The sequence below is a fragment of the Trichoplax adhaerens genome, genomic scaffold (assembly GCF_000150275.1).
Source record: "Trichoplax adhaerens TRIADscaffold_22 genomic scaffold, whole genome shotgun sequence".
In the NCBI taxonomy this organism is placed as follows: Eukaryota; Metazoa; Placozoa; class Uniplacotomia; order Trichoplacea; family Trichoplacidae; genus Trichoplax; species Trichoplax adhaerens.
Genome location: NW_002060963.1, coordinates 883448 through 902467, shown reverse-complemented (window position 1 = coordinate 902467; position 19020 = coordinate 883448). Strand labels below are relative to the sequence as shown.

Below are 19020 nucleotides of genomic sequence, written 5' to 3'. Positions count from 1 at the left end.
GGTATAAATATCACCAAGATACTGTACTTGACTTCTACGAGTATAACACTTGAACACAAGAGTTGTAATCAATACTTCATTAGTACTGCATTTATATCACCTTGCGATAGATTAATTAACTATGCAAATAAAAGTTGTTTTGTATAGAAGAATCGAATTTTATCTAATCAGAAGTTACTTTGTTATACAATTCTAATCTCAAGATGTCTTCTTTTTTATGACCTCTTTGTATAATCACATTTTAGTAACAGCGCATCATCAAATTTAAGAAAAATTTTCCTATCCAATTCCTACCCAAACAACGCACGGCTAATCTTTCCCTGTTTTGATGAGCCTTCATTTTTGGCTAAATTTCAGTTAACTATGTTTCGAAATGCAACAACAACTTCTGCTACCTTATTTAATGGCCGTTTATTCGATAGCAAGGTATTGAAAGATGGCCTGGTTCAAGATCGATTTAATGGTAACAAGTTTAAGATTGTATGATAACGTTGATCCTAGAACTCAACAGATTTGTAGACACTAATAGAATTTTCGTTTTTTTCTCTTGGCATTTTTAATATCATGAAATAATGTAGAGAGCACTCTTATCAGTCCACACAATCTTGCTATTGCTGTCTTGGATTTCGAACCTACACTAGTTCCGGTACAAACCAACATGTCAAATATATATGTAAGTACTGCGATCTCTTGTCAATTTTAACGATGTACTACAATTGAATAGAATCTTGTGCACTGCAAGGTATAGTAATAAAAATTGAAAAAGCATGTATCGATAAATTTTCAAAGTATGTTATTATTCTTATGATTTCGAATAAAATAGTGCATTCATCTTAGTCTGAGTAGTAATATTTTTCAGTCCATTTCGTTCTACAGTTTTAATATTGCCAGTATTAGACTTGCAGCGCTCTTTATCCTAACGTCGAAACTTTAAATCCTTCAATTTATATTGATGGTTGATTTGATAAACGTGAAAGTAATAACGCAAATAATATTATGCTAATCAGATTAGACTCTGGACTCCTCCTGATCAATCTATGGATGGCAAATCAACATTGGATACTGCCGCACTTATGGCTTCATTATATCAACAGGAATATTTCAAGTTAGACTATCCATTTATGACCCTGGGTAGGTTGTGCGGCGTTGTATAAAACTCACCTTATTCCTAACTACTAGACGCAAGGATTGCGTAATTTAACTTATCAACACATAATTTTAAGAACTAATTTAGTTCTATTTTTAATTAGATTTTCGAGTACTTCAACTGTAATATGTAAATTACCTCAGCATAATCAGGGACTTCTTGATAGAATAAGAGAAGTCTCTGGCAGAATAACTTAAAAACAATTTGATATACAATCGCGTACAAATCATATTAAGTACTCCCTCTAGTGCAAAGTCTTTAGGCTGCGTACATCTGATTTAAACCCGATTGCATTTGATTAGAATGACCTTAGATGCATTGATGATTGGATCTACTGTTTGCATTGAATTAATATTAGATCGTTGATAGAATAGGATATCGATTCATGACTTGATAACTTGATACCAAAAATCAATAATGTATCAACGATATCAACGTTCAGAATGAATTAAAATGTTTACTAACTTTAAATTTTATTTATTTACTAAATCGCCATTTAGACATGGTCGCTATTCCGAACTTTTATAGGCATCTTCAAGCTCATACTAATATCTTATTTTACAAAGCTGAGGCTTTGCTGTATGATCCTTTATCGACGCCAGATGCTGAGCTAGCTTGGAAACGCATGCTTTTAGGGAGTGGTATATCTTACCAAGTAAGCTTTGTTATGTTCCGTATGAATACAGTACAAAAAATATTCGTATATACCACAATAGAAAGTACAAACAATCTAATTGATCTTAGATTAACTTTCAAGTTGCCAAAACTAGACGAATCACTTTACAAGCTTACTGCAAATAAAATTGTTTAAATACAGTATAATTGATAGTAATCAATCTTAAATTAATTAATTGAAATAGGTGGTAAAATAGGAAGTTACCTTGTTATCTACGTAGCTAGGAATTAATTTTATCGTTCTATTAAAATATTATTTAGTGGCTTGGAGGTTCATTTTCTATGGCCTGGTGGGATCAGTATTGGTTACAAGAAGCGATGAAGTCGCATGCAAGATATTACGGACTTACGTCAGGTTGGCAACCTGCGATGGGCATTAACGATTTGGTAAGTTTAACAGTTTTATTGATATCATTGCTGCAATATATATCATTATTTAAAAGAAATTTTTAATGAATTTCTTACAAATTAATTTATGAACGATAGTTGATCCATATGTTACGATTTCAAAAAATAATAAGCGACTATGTAAGCGTAATTTTTTCTATCAAACTAGATTGATGATTTAAAAATCTTAGAAATGCAATCGGCCTTAGCAATGGATAGTTCTGCGTACACTGCACCCCTTCAAGGACAAGACACTACTGCTGATAGCTGGTCAGCTAACAATTTCTACCTCATCAGGGAAAAGGTGAACTATAATTATTTTAAGTTTGATGAAATTAATGAATGTAAACCATTTGATATGTTTCCATTAAAAGCAATTTTTAGGGATACTGGACATAATTTTATCTTTACATTGCCATAGGGATATGCTTTACTTAGAACCTTGCAAGCCTACGATAATTCCATCAATATTGATGAATTGATTCAGGTTATTCTTTTGAGATCATGGCAATTTCCAGTATTACAGTATACGTGTATATCTGGCACGGATACGTTTGAGTAGGAGTAACCAAATTATATGTAATAAATCACGCTAATGCAGTAGTTTATCTCGAGTGTACCTATTCATTAGCATCCAATAATAACCCCAATTTAAACCTTGTCTTAATTTTCGTCTCGCAGAAATTTGCAAAAAATTCAAGAAATCTTGTAACCTCTGTATCTGAATTTTGGAAGTTACTACCACCAGAGGTACAATATTTCTTCTAAACTCCTAGTCTAGTTTGTTATCATCTCATAGATTATATATTTTGAAGTTTCATTCAGAAATGGTACATTGATATAAAAATCGTTGTACTTCGTATATCAATTATATTTACAACCAGTGACATACAACTTAGCTATTGTAGACGCAACGCCTAAGTTAAATTTCACATACTTTGTTGTTGTAGGTCACCACCAAATTTGATTTTAATCAGCTGATGCAACCGTGGCTCACCCAGCCTGGGTACCCATATGTTAACGTATCTTCGACTCAAAGTAATCAAAGTGAACTTTTGCTAAGTCAGTCGCAGTATATTGATATTTATCGATCAAATATTATTGGTGACAGCGTGCCAATGTCCGGGTGAATATTTTTATTCTATAATTATATACTCAAGATAGGAGTATTTATAATGCATATTGTACCTGATCGTCATTAACTTCTAGTGTTAACAGTTTAAAAAATTTATGCTACATTAGTACTTTGTTTTCAACTAATAACTGGTAAATAATTTACATTTCTAAATAATTGTTATCTATCTAGATATTCATGGTACATACCTTTTACATGGAATAGCTTTCTTGCAATGAATTTTTCTTCTAAAAATAATTTGATCGTCCTTAATCCAGATTTAGGCAATATGAGTGCGTAAGATATCTTAACCTAGAATGTATACTGTGTAGTCATATAGAAGTAAAATATAATATTGTCAATGTCTTCTCAAATTCTACAATGAATCATGAAGAATCATAAACGAATAATAATGACGAGCAAACCATCTTCTAATTATATTATTGGGTTAGATTCAACACCAATTGATATTGGGAATTCAATCCTGTTAAACGCCAACGTGAAATTATTTGGATTTTATCGGGTTCTGTATCCGGCTGCAACGTGGAATAACTATACAGCATTGATCCCTAAATTGCCATCCAATACTATTGTTAGTAAATTTACCATAAAATAATTTTATTAACGTATTACCAGCATTAAAATGTCGTAAATATATGCGGTATCTTAGGCCATGTTATCTACTGGATTATCAAAGTTGATGGATGATGCCTTCGCTTTTGCTAAGTAAGGCGCACTTAAATGCCTACTTTTAGGCACGAACGATTATCGCTTAGCAGTATATTACTTGATGACAGCGTAATAATGATTATATAAAATTTCTTTACTTTTAAGTGGAAATACTTAACCGATTCTTTTGCGCTTCGACTGAAATTGTAGGCTTGGTCGTTTATCTTATGTACAAACATTAACTATGTCGAAATCTATAACACAACAACACGCTTTATTTTTGCCGTGGGCTACCTATAAACAAAACATGAACTTCATTGCTAACATAGTGAAATATTTCATTATTGATCAAGCATTGTATCAGGTAAACTACCTTTGTTGCTCAAAGATTAGTTTATTCATCAATTTACACGAAATAATTTATAGTTACAATTGACGTACGCATATTTTATCTACTCCGTTATAATGTTTCAGGATTACCACTCGAGATTAGTAAAAAATATCATGAATGAGCTAACTTTTAAGAATGTTGGAGACTATAATAAAAGGTAACTTTGTGGATCTAAGATTGTTGCAAGTTTTTTCTATTTTTCATATTCTTTATATGACCTTACAAGGTACGGCACCCTATTATCATATTGTAATTGTAATTATTACTAATTTCTTATTAGATTAACACGAGTTGTTGCCATGGATTACTATTGCCTTGAGGATAAGCAGTGCCGAAATTATACTAAAGAGCAATTCCTATCCAGTTTATATTCTGATAGCAATACAACGTTAGTATAGTGAATGTCTTTATATTATGTAGCTGCATCATAATGATTTAGTGAGCGTACTCTTGTACAGCCCATGTAATTTACTGTAGTTTTCTACCTTTACTTTATTGGTGTACTTTATTAACTTGCCAATGTCGCCTTTTTTCATTATAGAATACCTGCTAATTTAAAATCAATCATTTTCAAGTATGGAATTGCTGATACTGATGAAGCTGCATGGGAAAAGGTCCTCGATATGTTTAAATCTAGTACAGTTCCATCTGATCGATTACTTTATCTTGAAGCTCTGACCTATAGCAAAAACGTTACACTTTGGAGAAGGTATTAATAGATTTATGAATAATCTGTTATACCATCATTTTACTGGTGCTATCCTATCAGGACTTTCCAATGACTCAACCACTCCAGGGTTGTTGACATATCTGATATTAATATTCTCCATTCATCATACTCATGACTAGGTATCTAGACATGACTCTTAATAGAACGTTAATGAGCTCGCTCGAAGCCCTTAAAGCATTTGACTTTATGGCTAGTCGTGGCTTGTTAAATCTCCAGTTGGCTTGGCCTTTTGTAACTAATAATTTAGAGGCCCTATACCAAAGGTATTTTTCAATAAATGCTTATAGTTTCTTTAGCGATCGATTTTCGATTTAATTACTCTAATTTTATACTGTTATTACCATTTTTATTCACTCTTTATCAGATTTAACTTCAAAGTAACATTTATGGAGCAACTACTTAACGTGACAGCTGCCAGATATGTAGATAAAGATAACCTGCAAAGAGTAGGCAATCATTACAATTTCAAGAAATTGCGTATATTCTCAGTAGCTTACGCGTAAATTTATAGTAGCTATACTACCATCGGTTTTCTTTAGACTGAATCAAATTAAAATTTGACGTGTTGCCGCTCTTCTTTTTAAAGGTACAGAATTTCTTTCATAGAGATGTGGCAAAAATTATCCCTCCCAGTGTTAAGGATGATATTATTGCTACCATTTCAAGTAGAATAAACTGGGTATCCTTATATCGAGAGACCGTAAAAAATTTTTTCGCCGCCAACCCATGATTACTACAAGGATTGCAGTTGGTGAACGAATAATAACCAGAAATATTACTAACAATTATGCATTTATTCATTGGATCTGTTAGATCATTTTCTAAAGGGTTATTAATAGTGGGTATTAGCACCAATTTATCACTTATCTTATTTATAATTTACTTTATTATAATATTCCTACTATAAACTAAAGGAAAGTATTTAGAATATCCTTTATTTGTAGTTGTTGAAAGGTTTCAAGCGAAGAATTTCTCTGTTCGTAAAATATTTTTTTGTATCTAAGTTCATTTTAAACTAGTGTACGATGATTTAATCATACGAGTAGTAATTAGCATTACTATTTGTCGCCAAGAGATCCTTCTTGTTATATTATATAATTATTTTATGAAGTTATCTGTTCTCGTTGTTAGTAAATTACTGAAAAGTAAGCCTTGCTACTTGTAATATATGCTAATTGTAATAATTATTATTAGCTGATAGTGATCACATTAAAACAACCTACATGATGTAGTGTTTGCCTAAAAGATTTACTTTGATAAATTTGTACTCGTATATTGGATAAGAGTTCACTTTTCGTAAATACAACACCCAATGTGATCGTATGTTACGATGGTAAAAGGAATTTTCATTTCTCAGATATAGGTATGACATTATGTCTTAATTTAATTGATACAGTTTAAATGGATAGCATCTATATTATACATACTCATTTTTAGACTGTGTGATTATATTCATGATCACAGTTAGTGATGGTATATAGCTAGTAATCCAACGTGGTCAATAAGTGTCAGTTAGATGGTTTGCATTCAAGATATTGCCCCTAATTTTTTATGTATTTGCAAGCTATTATTTATCTTTATGCATACTACTAAAGCAGTACATAGAAAACACCTTTAATTAATTAATAGAATCGGAAAAGGTTACGACTTGATATGAGATGTTGCTCTATCTCTAACATCGCTGGCGTTCTGTACGTCGTTATCGCGCTTAGAAGAAAATCAGTCGATTTATTTAGCAATCGCAATGATAGTTTTCAATGACAGACAGCGTTGAGATGGGATAAAATGTTTCATTACTCAGAGGAGTAGTCGATTCTTAATCTACAATGATAGCTTTTGGCTCTGAGGATGTAGCGGTTGTTGATGCTTAACTAGGCTTTGCAGATGTGGTTTTTGTTACCTGTAAGCTTGTTGGAGTTTGATTAGCTGTATTAGTGTGATTTATTTCGCTTTTGGTGGTTGATTCCGTTGCTTTTAGACTGGATGAAACGGAAGACGATGATGCTGAAGTTTGAATTTCTGCATGCGTTGGCTCTGTCTTTACTGTCGTTGATGGAATAGTTGTTATTGCATGGGTGCTAATTGATTGTGTACTAGTTATTGCTTCAGTTTTGACAGGAGTAGTGGATTCCATTTCGATTGTAGCGCGAGTTGTGCTAGTAGTTGCTTTCGGTTCTGCATGAGTGGTTAGCTCTGCTTTTACTGTAGTTATCGGCGTTGGTTGTTGAGTTGTACTAGTAGGTATAGTTGCTTTCGTTTCGACATGAGTGGTTGGCCTTGTTTTTACGGTGGTTATTTGCGTTGGTTTTACAGTTGTACTACTAGTAGTTGCTGTGGTTATTGGCTCCGTTTGTACAGTGATTATTTGCGTTGGTTTCTCAGTGGAACTAGTAGTTGCTGTGATTGTTGGCTCCGTTACTACGGTAGTTATTTGCGTTGGTTTCTCAGTGGTACTAATTGTAGTTGCTTTAGTTGTTATACGAGTTGTTGGCTCTGTCTTTACTGTCGTTATTTGTGTTGGTTTCTCAGTGGAACTAGTAGTTGCTGTGATTGTTGGCTCCGTTACTACGGTAGTTATTTGCGTTGGTTTCTCAGTGGTACTAATAGTAGTTGCTTTAGTTGTTATATGAGTTGTTGGCTCTGTCTTTACTGTCGTTATTTGTGTTGGTTTCTCAGTGGAACTAGTAATAGTTGCTTTAGTTGTTGTATGCGTTGTTGGCTCTGTTTTTGCCGTCGTCATTGGTGTTGGCTTTTCAGTTGTACTAGGAGTAGTTGCTTTGGTTACGATAAGAGTTGTTGGCTCCGTTTTTGCCATAGTTTCTACCGTCGGTTCTGTAGTTATTTGCGTTGGCTTTTTAGTTGTACTAGGAGTAGTTGCTTTGGTTACGATAAGAGTTGTTGGCTCCGTTTTTGCCATAGTTACCACCGTCGGTTCTGTAGTTGTTTGCGTTGGCTTTTCAGTTATGTTAGTGGTAGTTGCTTTGGTTGGAGTTGTTGGCTCCGTTTTGGCTGTAGTTTCTACCGTCAGTTCTGTAGTTATTTGCGTTGGCTTCTCAGTTGTACTAGTGGTAGTTGCTGGCTCTGTTTTTGCCGTAGTTTCTACCGTCGGTTCTGTAGATACTTGTGTTGGTGCTGCAGTTGTAGAAATGGATGTTGTCGTTTCCACATGAGTTATTGGCTGTGTTTGTACAGTAGTTATTGCTGTTGGCTTTTCAGATGTACTTGTAGGTTCTTTCGTTTCTACTTGAGTTATTGGCTCTGTAGTAATCCACGTTGTTTCTTGAGTTGTGTGATCAGGTGTTGCAGTTTCCACATGGGTTGTTGGTTCCGTTTTTACTGTAGTGGAGACTGTCGATTTTGCCGTAGTACTCGTACTCGCTACAGAAGTGGCTGGCTCTGTTTTCGTCGTCGGTGGACGAGCTGTTGTTGCTAAAGTAACGTGGATCGTAGTCGAATAGGTACTAGAAGGAGTTTTACTCGCTATTTCATGAGTTGTACTGGTTATTTTTGTAGGTATTTCCGATGTCAAGGATAGCGTTGGCTTTTCTTTCGTAGGCTTGACTGTTTCAATAGTAGAGCTAGGCGTTATAGTGGATTGCGTAGCTGATGTTGTTGCTGGAATTTTGCTTATGGAAGTAGCACTCGTCGAGCTATTCGTTATAGCCGGTGGATGGGATGTTATTGGAGAAGTGGTTGTTGATTCATGTGTAACAGCAATGACACTATGGTTACCAAGAGTAAGACCAAGAACAAGAGCTGCAGTAATAACACCGATAGTCAATATAATAACTATCACTAAAGCTGCTTTTCTGTGATCGCGAAAGAAAGATTTCTTCCTAACCCCTAGCTGTAACCTAAACTGGCTTTCATCAATCAGTAATGACCTTTCATCGAAATGACTAGTGATTTTTTGCATGATCTAAATGAATAAAATTAAATTTTGATATTAAATATGGCGGATACAAATTCCAGTAGAGATTGATCGATGTAATGATGAGAATACACTATGCATACCAATGGAAATCAGGCATATACTTTAGCTTATCATTCCTTTAAATAGATCAATAATTTGATATAAAGTAGGGACAGGATACGAATAGTTCTAAAAGTTGCATAGTGAGCTAGTTAGCAAGGCTAGATAATTATGGATATAACGTTAGCATGAGCGAAGAAATACCATTAGCTATATATATTCTTCACTCTGGAGTACTGAATAACACAGCAAAGCTTACTTCCCATCAATAACTTTGCGAATACTAATAGCAACTAGATTTATTCTAGTGAGACTTAGAAATAGATATTAGAAAGAAAGAAAGCATACGAGTAAAAGATTCTTGATACAGTATATGAATTGATCAAATTACAATCATTGAGCATTTAGTCTTCACCATTGCACACATTGAATGCATTCACTTAGGCATGCAACAGTATCAAATGACATGAGCATAACCATATAGAAAGAAAATAGTCAACTATCTTCCAGTCAATATTCTAGACTCTCTTGGACGATAATTGAATTCTAGTGTGAATAGAAGAGAGAATTTAAATACCGGCATATGACTTCTTGCATACACGGAGAGAAGATATGGATATGTGCAAAAACGAATAGAAAAATTACAGGCCAATATCGAACGTAAAATGGGAATCTTTTACAATCTTTCTTACTTGTAAATAATCAAATGTGAATTCATATTACTTTAAAATCGTAATGGAGAACTTTGGATAATGATCGATTTTATTTTATGAAATAAAGAATCTTACACGTTGTCATCAGTAAGGCAATTAATTAAGGGCTAACTATTTGTTCATCTTAGCCATAATATACGAGTATATATGATAATTTATATTCTGAAGTAGGGTATTCGTCTAGTTTTATCGTTATAAAATGACAGCGATTAAGCAACTGTTATTTCTTACTACAGGGATTATCAATGACTATAAATGATGGCTAAAAGCTTCTTGTATATACGGTCTTCTAGCCATATAAAGTAGTAGATATCAAGCTTGGAGAGCGATATAAAATATCGATATATGTGCTAAAACAACCGAAATTATTCCAATATATCAGTGTAAACATTACTCGTCATTTTCTTGACTGATACATAGTAATCTGTAATATCAATGCACACGAACTATCTGCTGTAGATGTATCTGCACACTATTAATATTACATCTGCGTTAATCCTATCACCAACTTCACTAGAAATAACGTGATATATGTGTTGCCATAAAACATGGCCATCAAGCTTTAAATATGCAAAGAATGCTGATGGGCTAACTAATACAACTAAACACATTTAAATTTATTAACACGAAGATTGGTGCTGCCTTCCGAAACGATGGATAAATGCTAATAAAGTTAATGGGGATGAAATATGTATTCCATCGGAATTTTTAGCAATTTAGATCAAGGTAAATATGTTCGATAGATCTAAACTATTTCAACATAAGCTGCGTGGTGATTTATAGATTATTACCGAATGAATATACTTTACCTCTCTCCCGATATTGTGAATGCTATCAGATAATAATCTAGACTCAATATCGCTGACGAAAAAGAATTTCAAAGTAGGAATTGCTTCTACGTATATATTAGCGTCCTTCCTTCTATGCAGATTGACCGATCAGCATAATTCAAAATTTTTAATCCAACCTGTGTGATCAATGGTGTTGAAGTGGGGATGGTCAGGAAAATATGGCGATTTGAGAATATTGTAAATATGGTTTATGTGTTTTGCCTAGTTTTAGCTTCAGCGAGTAAGACACTGGACAAAGCTCTTAGAATCAATTTAATATCTGTCATCAGAGTCGACTTTTGTTAGAGATGAACGGAGCAAATATGCCTAGAGTGCATTCGTGTCTGATCTAGCGTACGCTTGCTCTTGTTAAGAATTCATTTGCATATTTAATTTATTTATATTTTCAAACACCGTATAAATATGTCAACACAATCCAACTCACCAGCGATAATTGGATGAAAAAGAAATCTATTGAAAGGCTAAGCTAATAATATTGAGGAATAATATAAAATTTAAAAATGCAGTTTGGCAGGCCACCTGCATTGGTTACAAATCAATGCAGTGATAATTAGACGTAGGAATGATCCCGCTAGGAAATGGCATTTTTTAAAATGTGGAGAGACCAAAAATATATTTATTAAAATTTCCATAGGTTTTAAAGAGCAGGAAATTGAAATCGCGCTAAAGAATGGATATTATCGTTGCCAGAAATAACTGAATGCCCTTTCCATATGTTTAATGTCAATAAATTGCTCACATAAGTTTTAGGAAGTGCAAAATAATTAATATCAAGTTCAATGCCATTGCAAGTGTGCAATAAGCTTTGCTAGGTATCTTATGTACCTACTTGTGTGAATTTAGACATATTGTATCCAATGGATGACCTAGAAAATAACTTCAGATTATATCATAGCATCGAAGAGATTTGTTCATTCTAACTATTTCATTCCCTAATCTAGCACCGTCGCTTTCTAATATCATTAATGTCCCTCAATATTTTTCGATAACAATCTCATTGTTGTACGTCTATCATACTTGTTTTGAGTAAATAACAATACCGATATTAAATTTAATCATAATTTAGCTAGAAACGCGTAGATAACGAATAATTGTGTATTGTCAAAACGAGACTAGGGAGGATATTCTTAAGGCATGTGGAGTTAAATTAGAGTGCTATTAGAGTCGCAGATTTTTGAATGGATGGCAGAAATTTCTTGGTACAAAATTGTAGTGATATGGGATAATGTTGTGCCATCCAAGCATACCTTTATTATTATAATTGTAGCAAATGGAAAGAATACATAGGAATAGACTATAGCATACCATGCCTTAACGCAGGTGTAACCAATTACAGCAATAAAAGCTCATAATAGTAAATGATCAGCTCTACATTATACAACATCTTCTATGTACTGATGTAACTGCTGCGATTTCACTTTCAAACATACATAAATTTACAAGCAAGTGTTATTCCAAAATATTAGCTTCTCATTCAAAATTGCATTGACAAATAATCTGCTTCAACAAATTGAGCATCGATATGAATAACCAAAAATAATTTGAATAAAATATCATAGTTCATTTACGTGTATTATCCTATTTACAGGTATAATGATGTAAGGGGAGTAGGCTATTTATTGACCTTCCATTAAAACTACTGTACTATTTGGCTTGTATCACACTTACGACAAAATACGATATTGCAAATTGTGTTGAAGGAAATTGTTACTTATAATATTAAGCATATTTGGTTGGACCAATCATCTTTTCTGGATTAACCCATGCGTCAAACTGTTCATCCGTCAAATGACCTAGGCTTATCGCAGCCTCTTTTAATGTTGTACCATCTGCAAAAGCTTTCTTGGCAATTTCAGATGCTTTGTCGTATCCAATATGCGTATTTAATGCAGTGACAAGCATGAGTGACTTATCAAGGAGGTCTTTAATTCTTTCGTGATTAGCTTGAATGCCCTCAACACAATTGGTAGAGAAACATGCACAAGCATCGCCAAGTATTCGAGCTGAATGCAGTACATTACGCACCATCATGGGTTTAAAAACATTCAATTCAAAATGTCCGTTGCTACCACCAATAGTTACGGCTGTATGATTTCCCATTACTTGTGCGGCCACCATAGTTATCGCTTCGCATTGAGTTGGATTGACTTTGCCAGGCATGATACTGCTGCCAGGTTCGTTCGCTGGAATAATTAACTCTCCGATACCACATCGTGGTCCAGAAGCCAAGAAACGAATATCGTTGGCTATTTTCATGACACTGCAAGCGACAACATTCATAGATCCATGAACTTCAACGAGAGCATCATGAGCAGCCATAGCTTCAAATTTATTGGTAGCAGTTTTGAATGGAATGCTAGTCAGTTGAGCAACCTTGCTGGTAACTTTTTCAGCAAATCCTTCATAAGTATTGAGACCGGTTCCAACTGCAGTTCCTCCAATGGCTAGCTCATATAGGCGTGGTAGAGTAGATTTTATCCTTGCGATGCCATTCCTGAGTTGAGTTTCATAACCACTAAAGACCTGACCTAAAGTTAAAGGTGTTGCATCCTATTATAATAGTAATTTTATGTTAGCAAGTATCAGTTAATTTTAATTCCGTTGTATCAGCAGTTACAAGACTATTTATGAACTATTGCCATTAGATGTCATGGATAGATAAGTCAATACAGCTACATAGCGCAAGGTGTTATTTTACTAAAGGTGGTTGGGTTTTAAAACTATTGCTTAATATCTGTGTATTGACTATTATAGTATTACGATCGATTTTATTACCTGTGCATGGGTTCTTCCCACTTTGATGATTGACTTAAATTCTTCACGTTTACTAGTAATACTCGCTAGTAATTTCTCCACTCCAGGCAATAGCGAATCATGTACTTCTTTAGCTACAGCGATATGCATTGCAGTGGGGAAAGTATCATTGGAACTCTACAAGTAGCGAAGAGTAATTTTACATTATTAAGAATGCACGCATGCATAACAATTGAAAACTTTTATAGAGTTACAACAGCATTATTGCTAGTCATAAATAATTCTCCGAGAATATTTTGAACGATTGCTAGATAGATATTCAATAATCACTACGGCATCATTGGTTGATATACACGCACACGTCTTACAGTGTTATACTATCATAAAATCATGAGGTACTGTTTCAAATTGTTATTCTTGAATGATATTACTGGTATATAGCGGATTAAATGATTCTTATTACCTGACTTTTGTTAACATGATCATTTGGATGAATTGGAGTTTTGCTGCCCAATTTTCCACCTAGTAATTCGATCGCTCTATTGCTGATGACTTCGTTGACATTCATATTGGTTTGAGTGCCAGATCCTGTTTGCCAAGTGACTAAAGGAAAGTGATTATCCAATTTTCCCTGTGATACCTACAATAATATGGAAGACAAGGCTTTCACCTCTAGATATTTCCCGTATTATTGAGAGAATGATATTTTACGGATAGTTTACTTCTTGAGCAGCCTGAATAATAGCATCAGCTAGTTTACCATCTAAGCCATATTCACGATTGGCTTCAGCAGCAGCGGTTTTCAAGTATCCAAATGCTCGAATGATTTGAATCTACAATATAATAGATTTGAAATGATTGATTGCTGGTGTAAGTACTGACGTTGGCTTTACGTTTTCACGGGTTCCTGGAGTTTATTACTTGTATCTAATAAATTTTAATTGATGATACTATACTATGCAAATGTGTATCGTAATTATAGTACGTTGATTCCATGGTAACAAGGCAACAGATTGATTTTAAGATTTTAAGCAAGTGATCATCCAGGTAGAAAGAGTTCAAATGATAATCATTCCTTACTAGTACACTGTAAAGTTATTTGAGCACATATTTGTATTACTGTATATTGCCTTGGCTTTACGCTAACCAAATCAATGATGGCTTTCGACAACTTTTAAACCAACGTTGATTGAATCGATAATATTGCAGTGTCTAAACGATTGATTGCTGATGTAAGTTCCGACATTTCCTTACGTTGTCCTAGATTCCTCGAATTGAGTAATTGATGATACTGCACTTTATCAAAGCGTATAGTTACAGTATGTTGACTTCATGGTAACAAGGTAGATGATTGATTTTAAGCAAGTTATAGTACAAGTGGAGAGTCCAAATGATGATTATTCCTTGCTAGAACACTGCACAGTTGATCGAACACATCTATACGTGTCCTGTGTGCAAAGATATCACCTATCTGCATAAATGTATATGGCCTTGTCTTTACATTAACAACGTCAGCGATGTCTTTGGATAATTTTAAGTCAATGCTGATTGAATGTACCCTACTGCAGTGTCTAAAGGATTGATTGCTGATGTAGCTACAGTCATGACTAAGCTCGAGAAATCCACGACAACGCAAGCAAATGTCGGTACGAATGTATGTTATATCTTACTGTAGAAGAGACGAGGGTATAATTACAGACAGTACTGCATGCTGATTTCATAATAACAAGATCGATGATTGATTTTAAGATTTACAGCCAGTGATGCTCGAGGTAGAGAGTTCAATTGATGATGATTCCTTGCTAGGATTGTATCTATAGCACTGACTATGGCGTCGTCTTGGTGTTGATCCAGTCAACGACGGTTTTGAAAGATTTTAAGCTAATACTATTCTTCGTGGGCAGAGTCCAAATGACTACAAGTACAGTCAGTCCATCTAGTACTAGCCATGTCGATTAGGTAGACGACATTATTCTATCACAATCTATCGAGGATTTTGAAGATCTTGAGCAATGCTTGTTAAAGAGAAAGAGTGTCCCTAATAATGATGATTCTTACGACCTATTACTACTCTGCTGTATTAGTTTGTCCGTTGGATGTTTAGACATCCCTCTACGCGTTTGTTGACGACATTATTCTACCATGATCTGTGATCGATTTCCATCTTAAGCAACTCCTCTTGAAAGTAATAGTAGTGAGACATCATCTTACCGGCATGCGTTCTGTTTCACCACCAATAGGGAAATTTTGAAGAGATCGAGCTGTTTGAGCACCATAATATTTATCGGCAGGCACATCGATGGTACCAAATGTATCTCTTTCACTACGATAGCTCTATGGACACATTAGACAGTCGTGATCATATTGAAATAAGATAACAAAAACTACATCAATTATTTCTACAAGTTATAGAATAGGCTATCGTGTTAGGATAACAACGTGTACTTACCATCGTTCTGACAAGAATATTATGCAACGGAGTAGCAATCAAGATGGATTGACGAAAGCGCAAGCAAGACTTGAGGGAAGGAGCGAGCATTCTAGGCTACACTGTCGTCTAGCCGGAAAGCCAGCAGTCTGGACGTAAAATATTGTAGTGCCAATACTAGAGTTCATCGGCCATAATGGGGCTTTCTTTTATGCAAAAACTCTTTCTTGGCTGTATTGCAGGGCAAAATTTAGTCGCTCAAGAACGTAGAAACTATCCTCCATGTCTATATAGATGGTGTTGCAGTTGGAGAGAATTGACGACAATTCTTCTGTCCACCCCTGTCGTCCATGTTTCTGGTAGTCCATGACTGGACATTAGCATTTTTTTTTATAAATCAATGGCAGAGACTTGTAATAAAAGGAAATTCTCTTCTTAAAAAAATCCTTGGGCTTAGCTGCCGTCATTTTGCCAATACAACCCGTTCTATAGACTTTGTTGCAACTATTCAAAGGCTGTCATTCATTCCTTGATTATATATATATATAATTATATTCTCAACAGCTATCCTGCAACCACTTCCATCTTCATCTCGACTGTAAACGCTGCTGCACAGTGGGGCAACGATCGCCATTTATTGTGTAGACGATCCTTAGAATCATGGGAGAATATGTATTTTAAAATGACTTTAATGAGTTTAAGAGCGTCTTTCACCCATTTGTAAAATAAGATTTTACGATGTGAAAGCCTATGGTGCACCGTCGATCGCAATCAAGATTTGTTAAACACTCAATGCTATCATGATCATCTCTGGGATCGATGCATCATTGAACCTCTTACCCCACTAATGCACTTTGCATCAGGGACTATTAAAAGAAAGGATGGTAGCATTTATACTTGATACATATCCAGTAGAATTTAGCCAACGAAAATGATTTTGGTAGGTAGCAGGACTAACTGGAATGAATGACAACGATGATGTATTTCTGCACTGTACCACTCCGGTAGAGACTGAAAAATCTGTTTGGTTAGCTAACTGTAAGCAAGCAAAATGACACTTTACTCCAGCTTTGCTGTTATGTAGTATCCAACAGATTCGCCTTAGCTATTAGTCTTAGCAGGACTATGAATTGCACAATGAAGTAGGGCATCGAGTGGGAAAGATGGATAGCTTGCATTCATACAAGATCTCGTTATTGCACTCGATTCAATTGCTACCATTTCATTTTATGCATCATCAGTTGAAAGTACACTGTCGCTGCATAAAAATCAAAGTAATGATGGTTCTACCTCCTTGTATCGACAACTTTGTCCTCTCTATAATCCATAGCCCAAATGGCTTTTATTTCATTGCCGCTAAAGCCAATGTTTGTCTATTTACAATCAGAAAATGCTATTCCAGATGTCTATTTATTGAATGAGAGTCAATACTCCTCCCTTTTCCTATTCTACTTCTCTAGCCTACAATCAAGTTCGATCAACTGAGTCCAAGTTTCAAGTTTTTGTTGCATGACAGTTTATAGAAAATAAATGCGACTAGTAGAAGGATTTGAATCTGCAGTAACATCTTTCATCATGTCCTGCCTACGTCAACAACATCCATTGAGCTGTCCACTACCGATGAAATCGATGCCACAGTGGATACAGTATAACCAATACAATTGATTGGAATTCATCGCAGTTCAATGCTAGTCGTCTGGTCTTGCCTTCCATACTACTTTCTGCATCTTCCATCGTCGTCGTATAATGTAGATATATATGTTAATAAATATGTGCATCAAGTAAAAGCTAATTTGGTTGGGAGGGGGTGTAATACCATCGCGGTCCAATGGAGAACTAGCCAAAATGACCACTCAGAAGGTGGCTTTATTTGGCTAGTGTAAACAGTCATTGAAGAATTAATTATAATTCTCAATACTCTAACCCACGATATTGTACCCTATAATACCGCCAACTACTTTTATTTGCGTATTCTTCTCGTCGCATAACGACTTTCCTACTTCTGCAGATGCAGCAAATCTATACTATGCTCGTATTTCCCGTATATCCATGCACCTGGTAAAGCTAATCCTTCTAGCCTGTAACCAACTAGCTTGCACTATTCTCATGCTTGCTAGTACTTCTTCAAATAAGCTGAGTCTATTTCTCGAATTATTCCTTGATTGCCACCTTCAATCATCCTCTTCAATCTTCAGCTAACTTATTATTGCCCAACACATTACAGTACTACGTTAAAAACATCCATTAAGCTCCACTGTCCTATGTCAGCTTGTTCACTTTAGCCCATTTTTCACTCTGCTAGACCTATAGCGAATAAAGGATACACTATGCAATTAATGCAAAGACGATACAGTAAACCAAGTGCAATTTATTCCAATCCCTTGCAGTTTATCACTGCAAGTCCCGTCTACCTTCCATACTCGCATTCCTGTATGGCGGTATCTTCCTTCATTCGTCTCAATACCCTACCCTACTACGTCCAAAACATTCATGCAGCTCCATTGCACCATGGCAGTCTCTTTATCCCATCACTCTATCGATGTACTATGCATCCTACAAACAAAGTGGATAGATCCACGAAAATCAATAGAAATATCTTTTCAAATTGAAATCCATTGGAGCTAAACTTTTAGAGTAAATGCAATAGCGAATTTTTTTGCAGCAGCAACGCTCGTCCATCCGGACTTCCTTCCGTACAACTGCCAACGAGCAAATTGCCTCAATTGTCAACGCCCCCCTATTGCTAAGTTGGCCGAGTGTAACTCTGCTAGAGTACGCTAACACTACATTGAAGAGTATACTGTAGTAACGATTTCTTTTGCAGCAGCGACGCTCATCCATCCGGACTTCCTTCCGTACAACTGCCCACGAGCAAATAACCTCAATTGTCAACGCCCCCCTACTGCGGAGTTGGCCGAGTGTAACCCTACTATGGTACGCAAATGCTACCCTGAGTAATATACTGTATTAACGATTTCTTTTGCAGCAGCAACGCTCATCCATCCGGATTTCCTTCCGTACAACTACCAACGACCAAATACCCTCAATTGTCAACGCCCCCTATTGCTAAGTTGGCCGAGTGTAACTCTGCTAGAGTACGCTAACACTACATTGAAGAGTATACTGTAGTAACGATTTCTTTTGCAGCAGCGACGCTCATCCATCCGGACTTCCTTCCGTACAACTGC

General features: G+C 35.3%; 3 protein-coding genes across 3 annotated transcripts; 1 reads left to right on the top strand and 2 right to left on the bottom strand.

Annotated features, from left to right (window-relative positions):
- Positions 1 to 363: 363 nt before the first annotated feature.
- Positions 364 to 5616, top strand: TRIADDRAFT_61294 (uncharacterized protein; the record flags this gene model as incomplete). The annotated part of the gene is made up of 17 exons (XM_002117243.1): positions 364 to 463; positions 579 to 673; positions 1008 to 1131; positions 1648 to 1802; positions 2084 to 2209; positions 2379 to 2513; positions 2631 to 2696; positions 2891 to 2959; positions 3160 to 3271; positions 3776 to 3915; positions 3994 to 4049; positions 4203 to 4356; positions 4467 to 4540; positions 4664 to 4771; positions 4925 to 5092; positions 5233 to 5376; positions 5478 to 5616. The coding sequence occupies 17 exons, from the start codon at positions 364 to 366 to the stop codon at positions 5614 to 5616; spliced, it is 1965 nt and encodes a 654-aa protein (XP_002117279.1).
- A 1364-nt stretch (positions 5617 to 6980) lies between these two features.
- TRIADDRAFT_61293 (uncharacterized protein) lies at positions 6981 to 9029 on the bottom strand (the record flags this gene model as incomplete). The annotated part of the gene is made up of 1 exon (XM_002117190.1): positions 6981 to 9029. One exon carries the CDS (start codon positions 9027 to 9029, stop codon positions 6981 to 6983), a length of 2049 nt encoding a protein of 682 aa, XP_002117226.1.
- A 3340-nt stretch (positions 9030 to 12369) lies between these two features.
- TRIADDRAFT_61292 (uncharacterized protein) lies at positions 12370 to 15943 on the bottom strand (the record flags this gene model as incomplete). The annotated part of the gene is made up of 6 exons (XM_002117189.1): positions 12370 to 13200; positions 13426 to 13581; positions 13868 to 14044; positions 14127 to 14237; positions 15616 to 15738; positions 15854 to 15943. 6 exons carry the CDS (start codon positions 15941 to 15943, stop codon positions 12370 to 12372), a joined length of 1488 nt encoding a protein of 495 aa, XP_002117225.1.
- Between the last annotated feature and the right edge of the window lie 3077 nt (positions 15944 to 19020).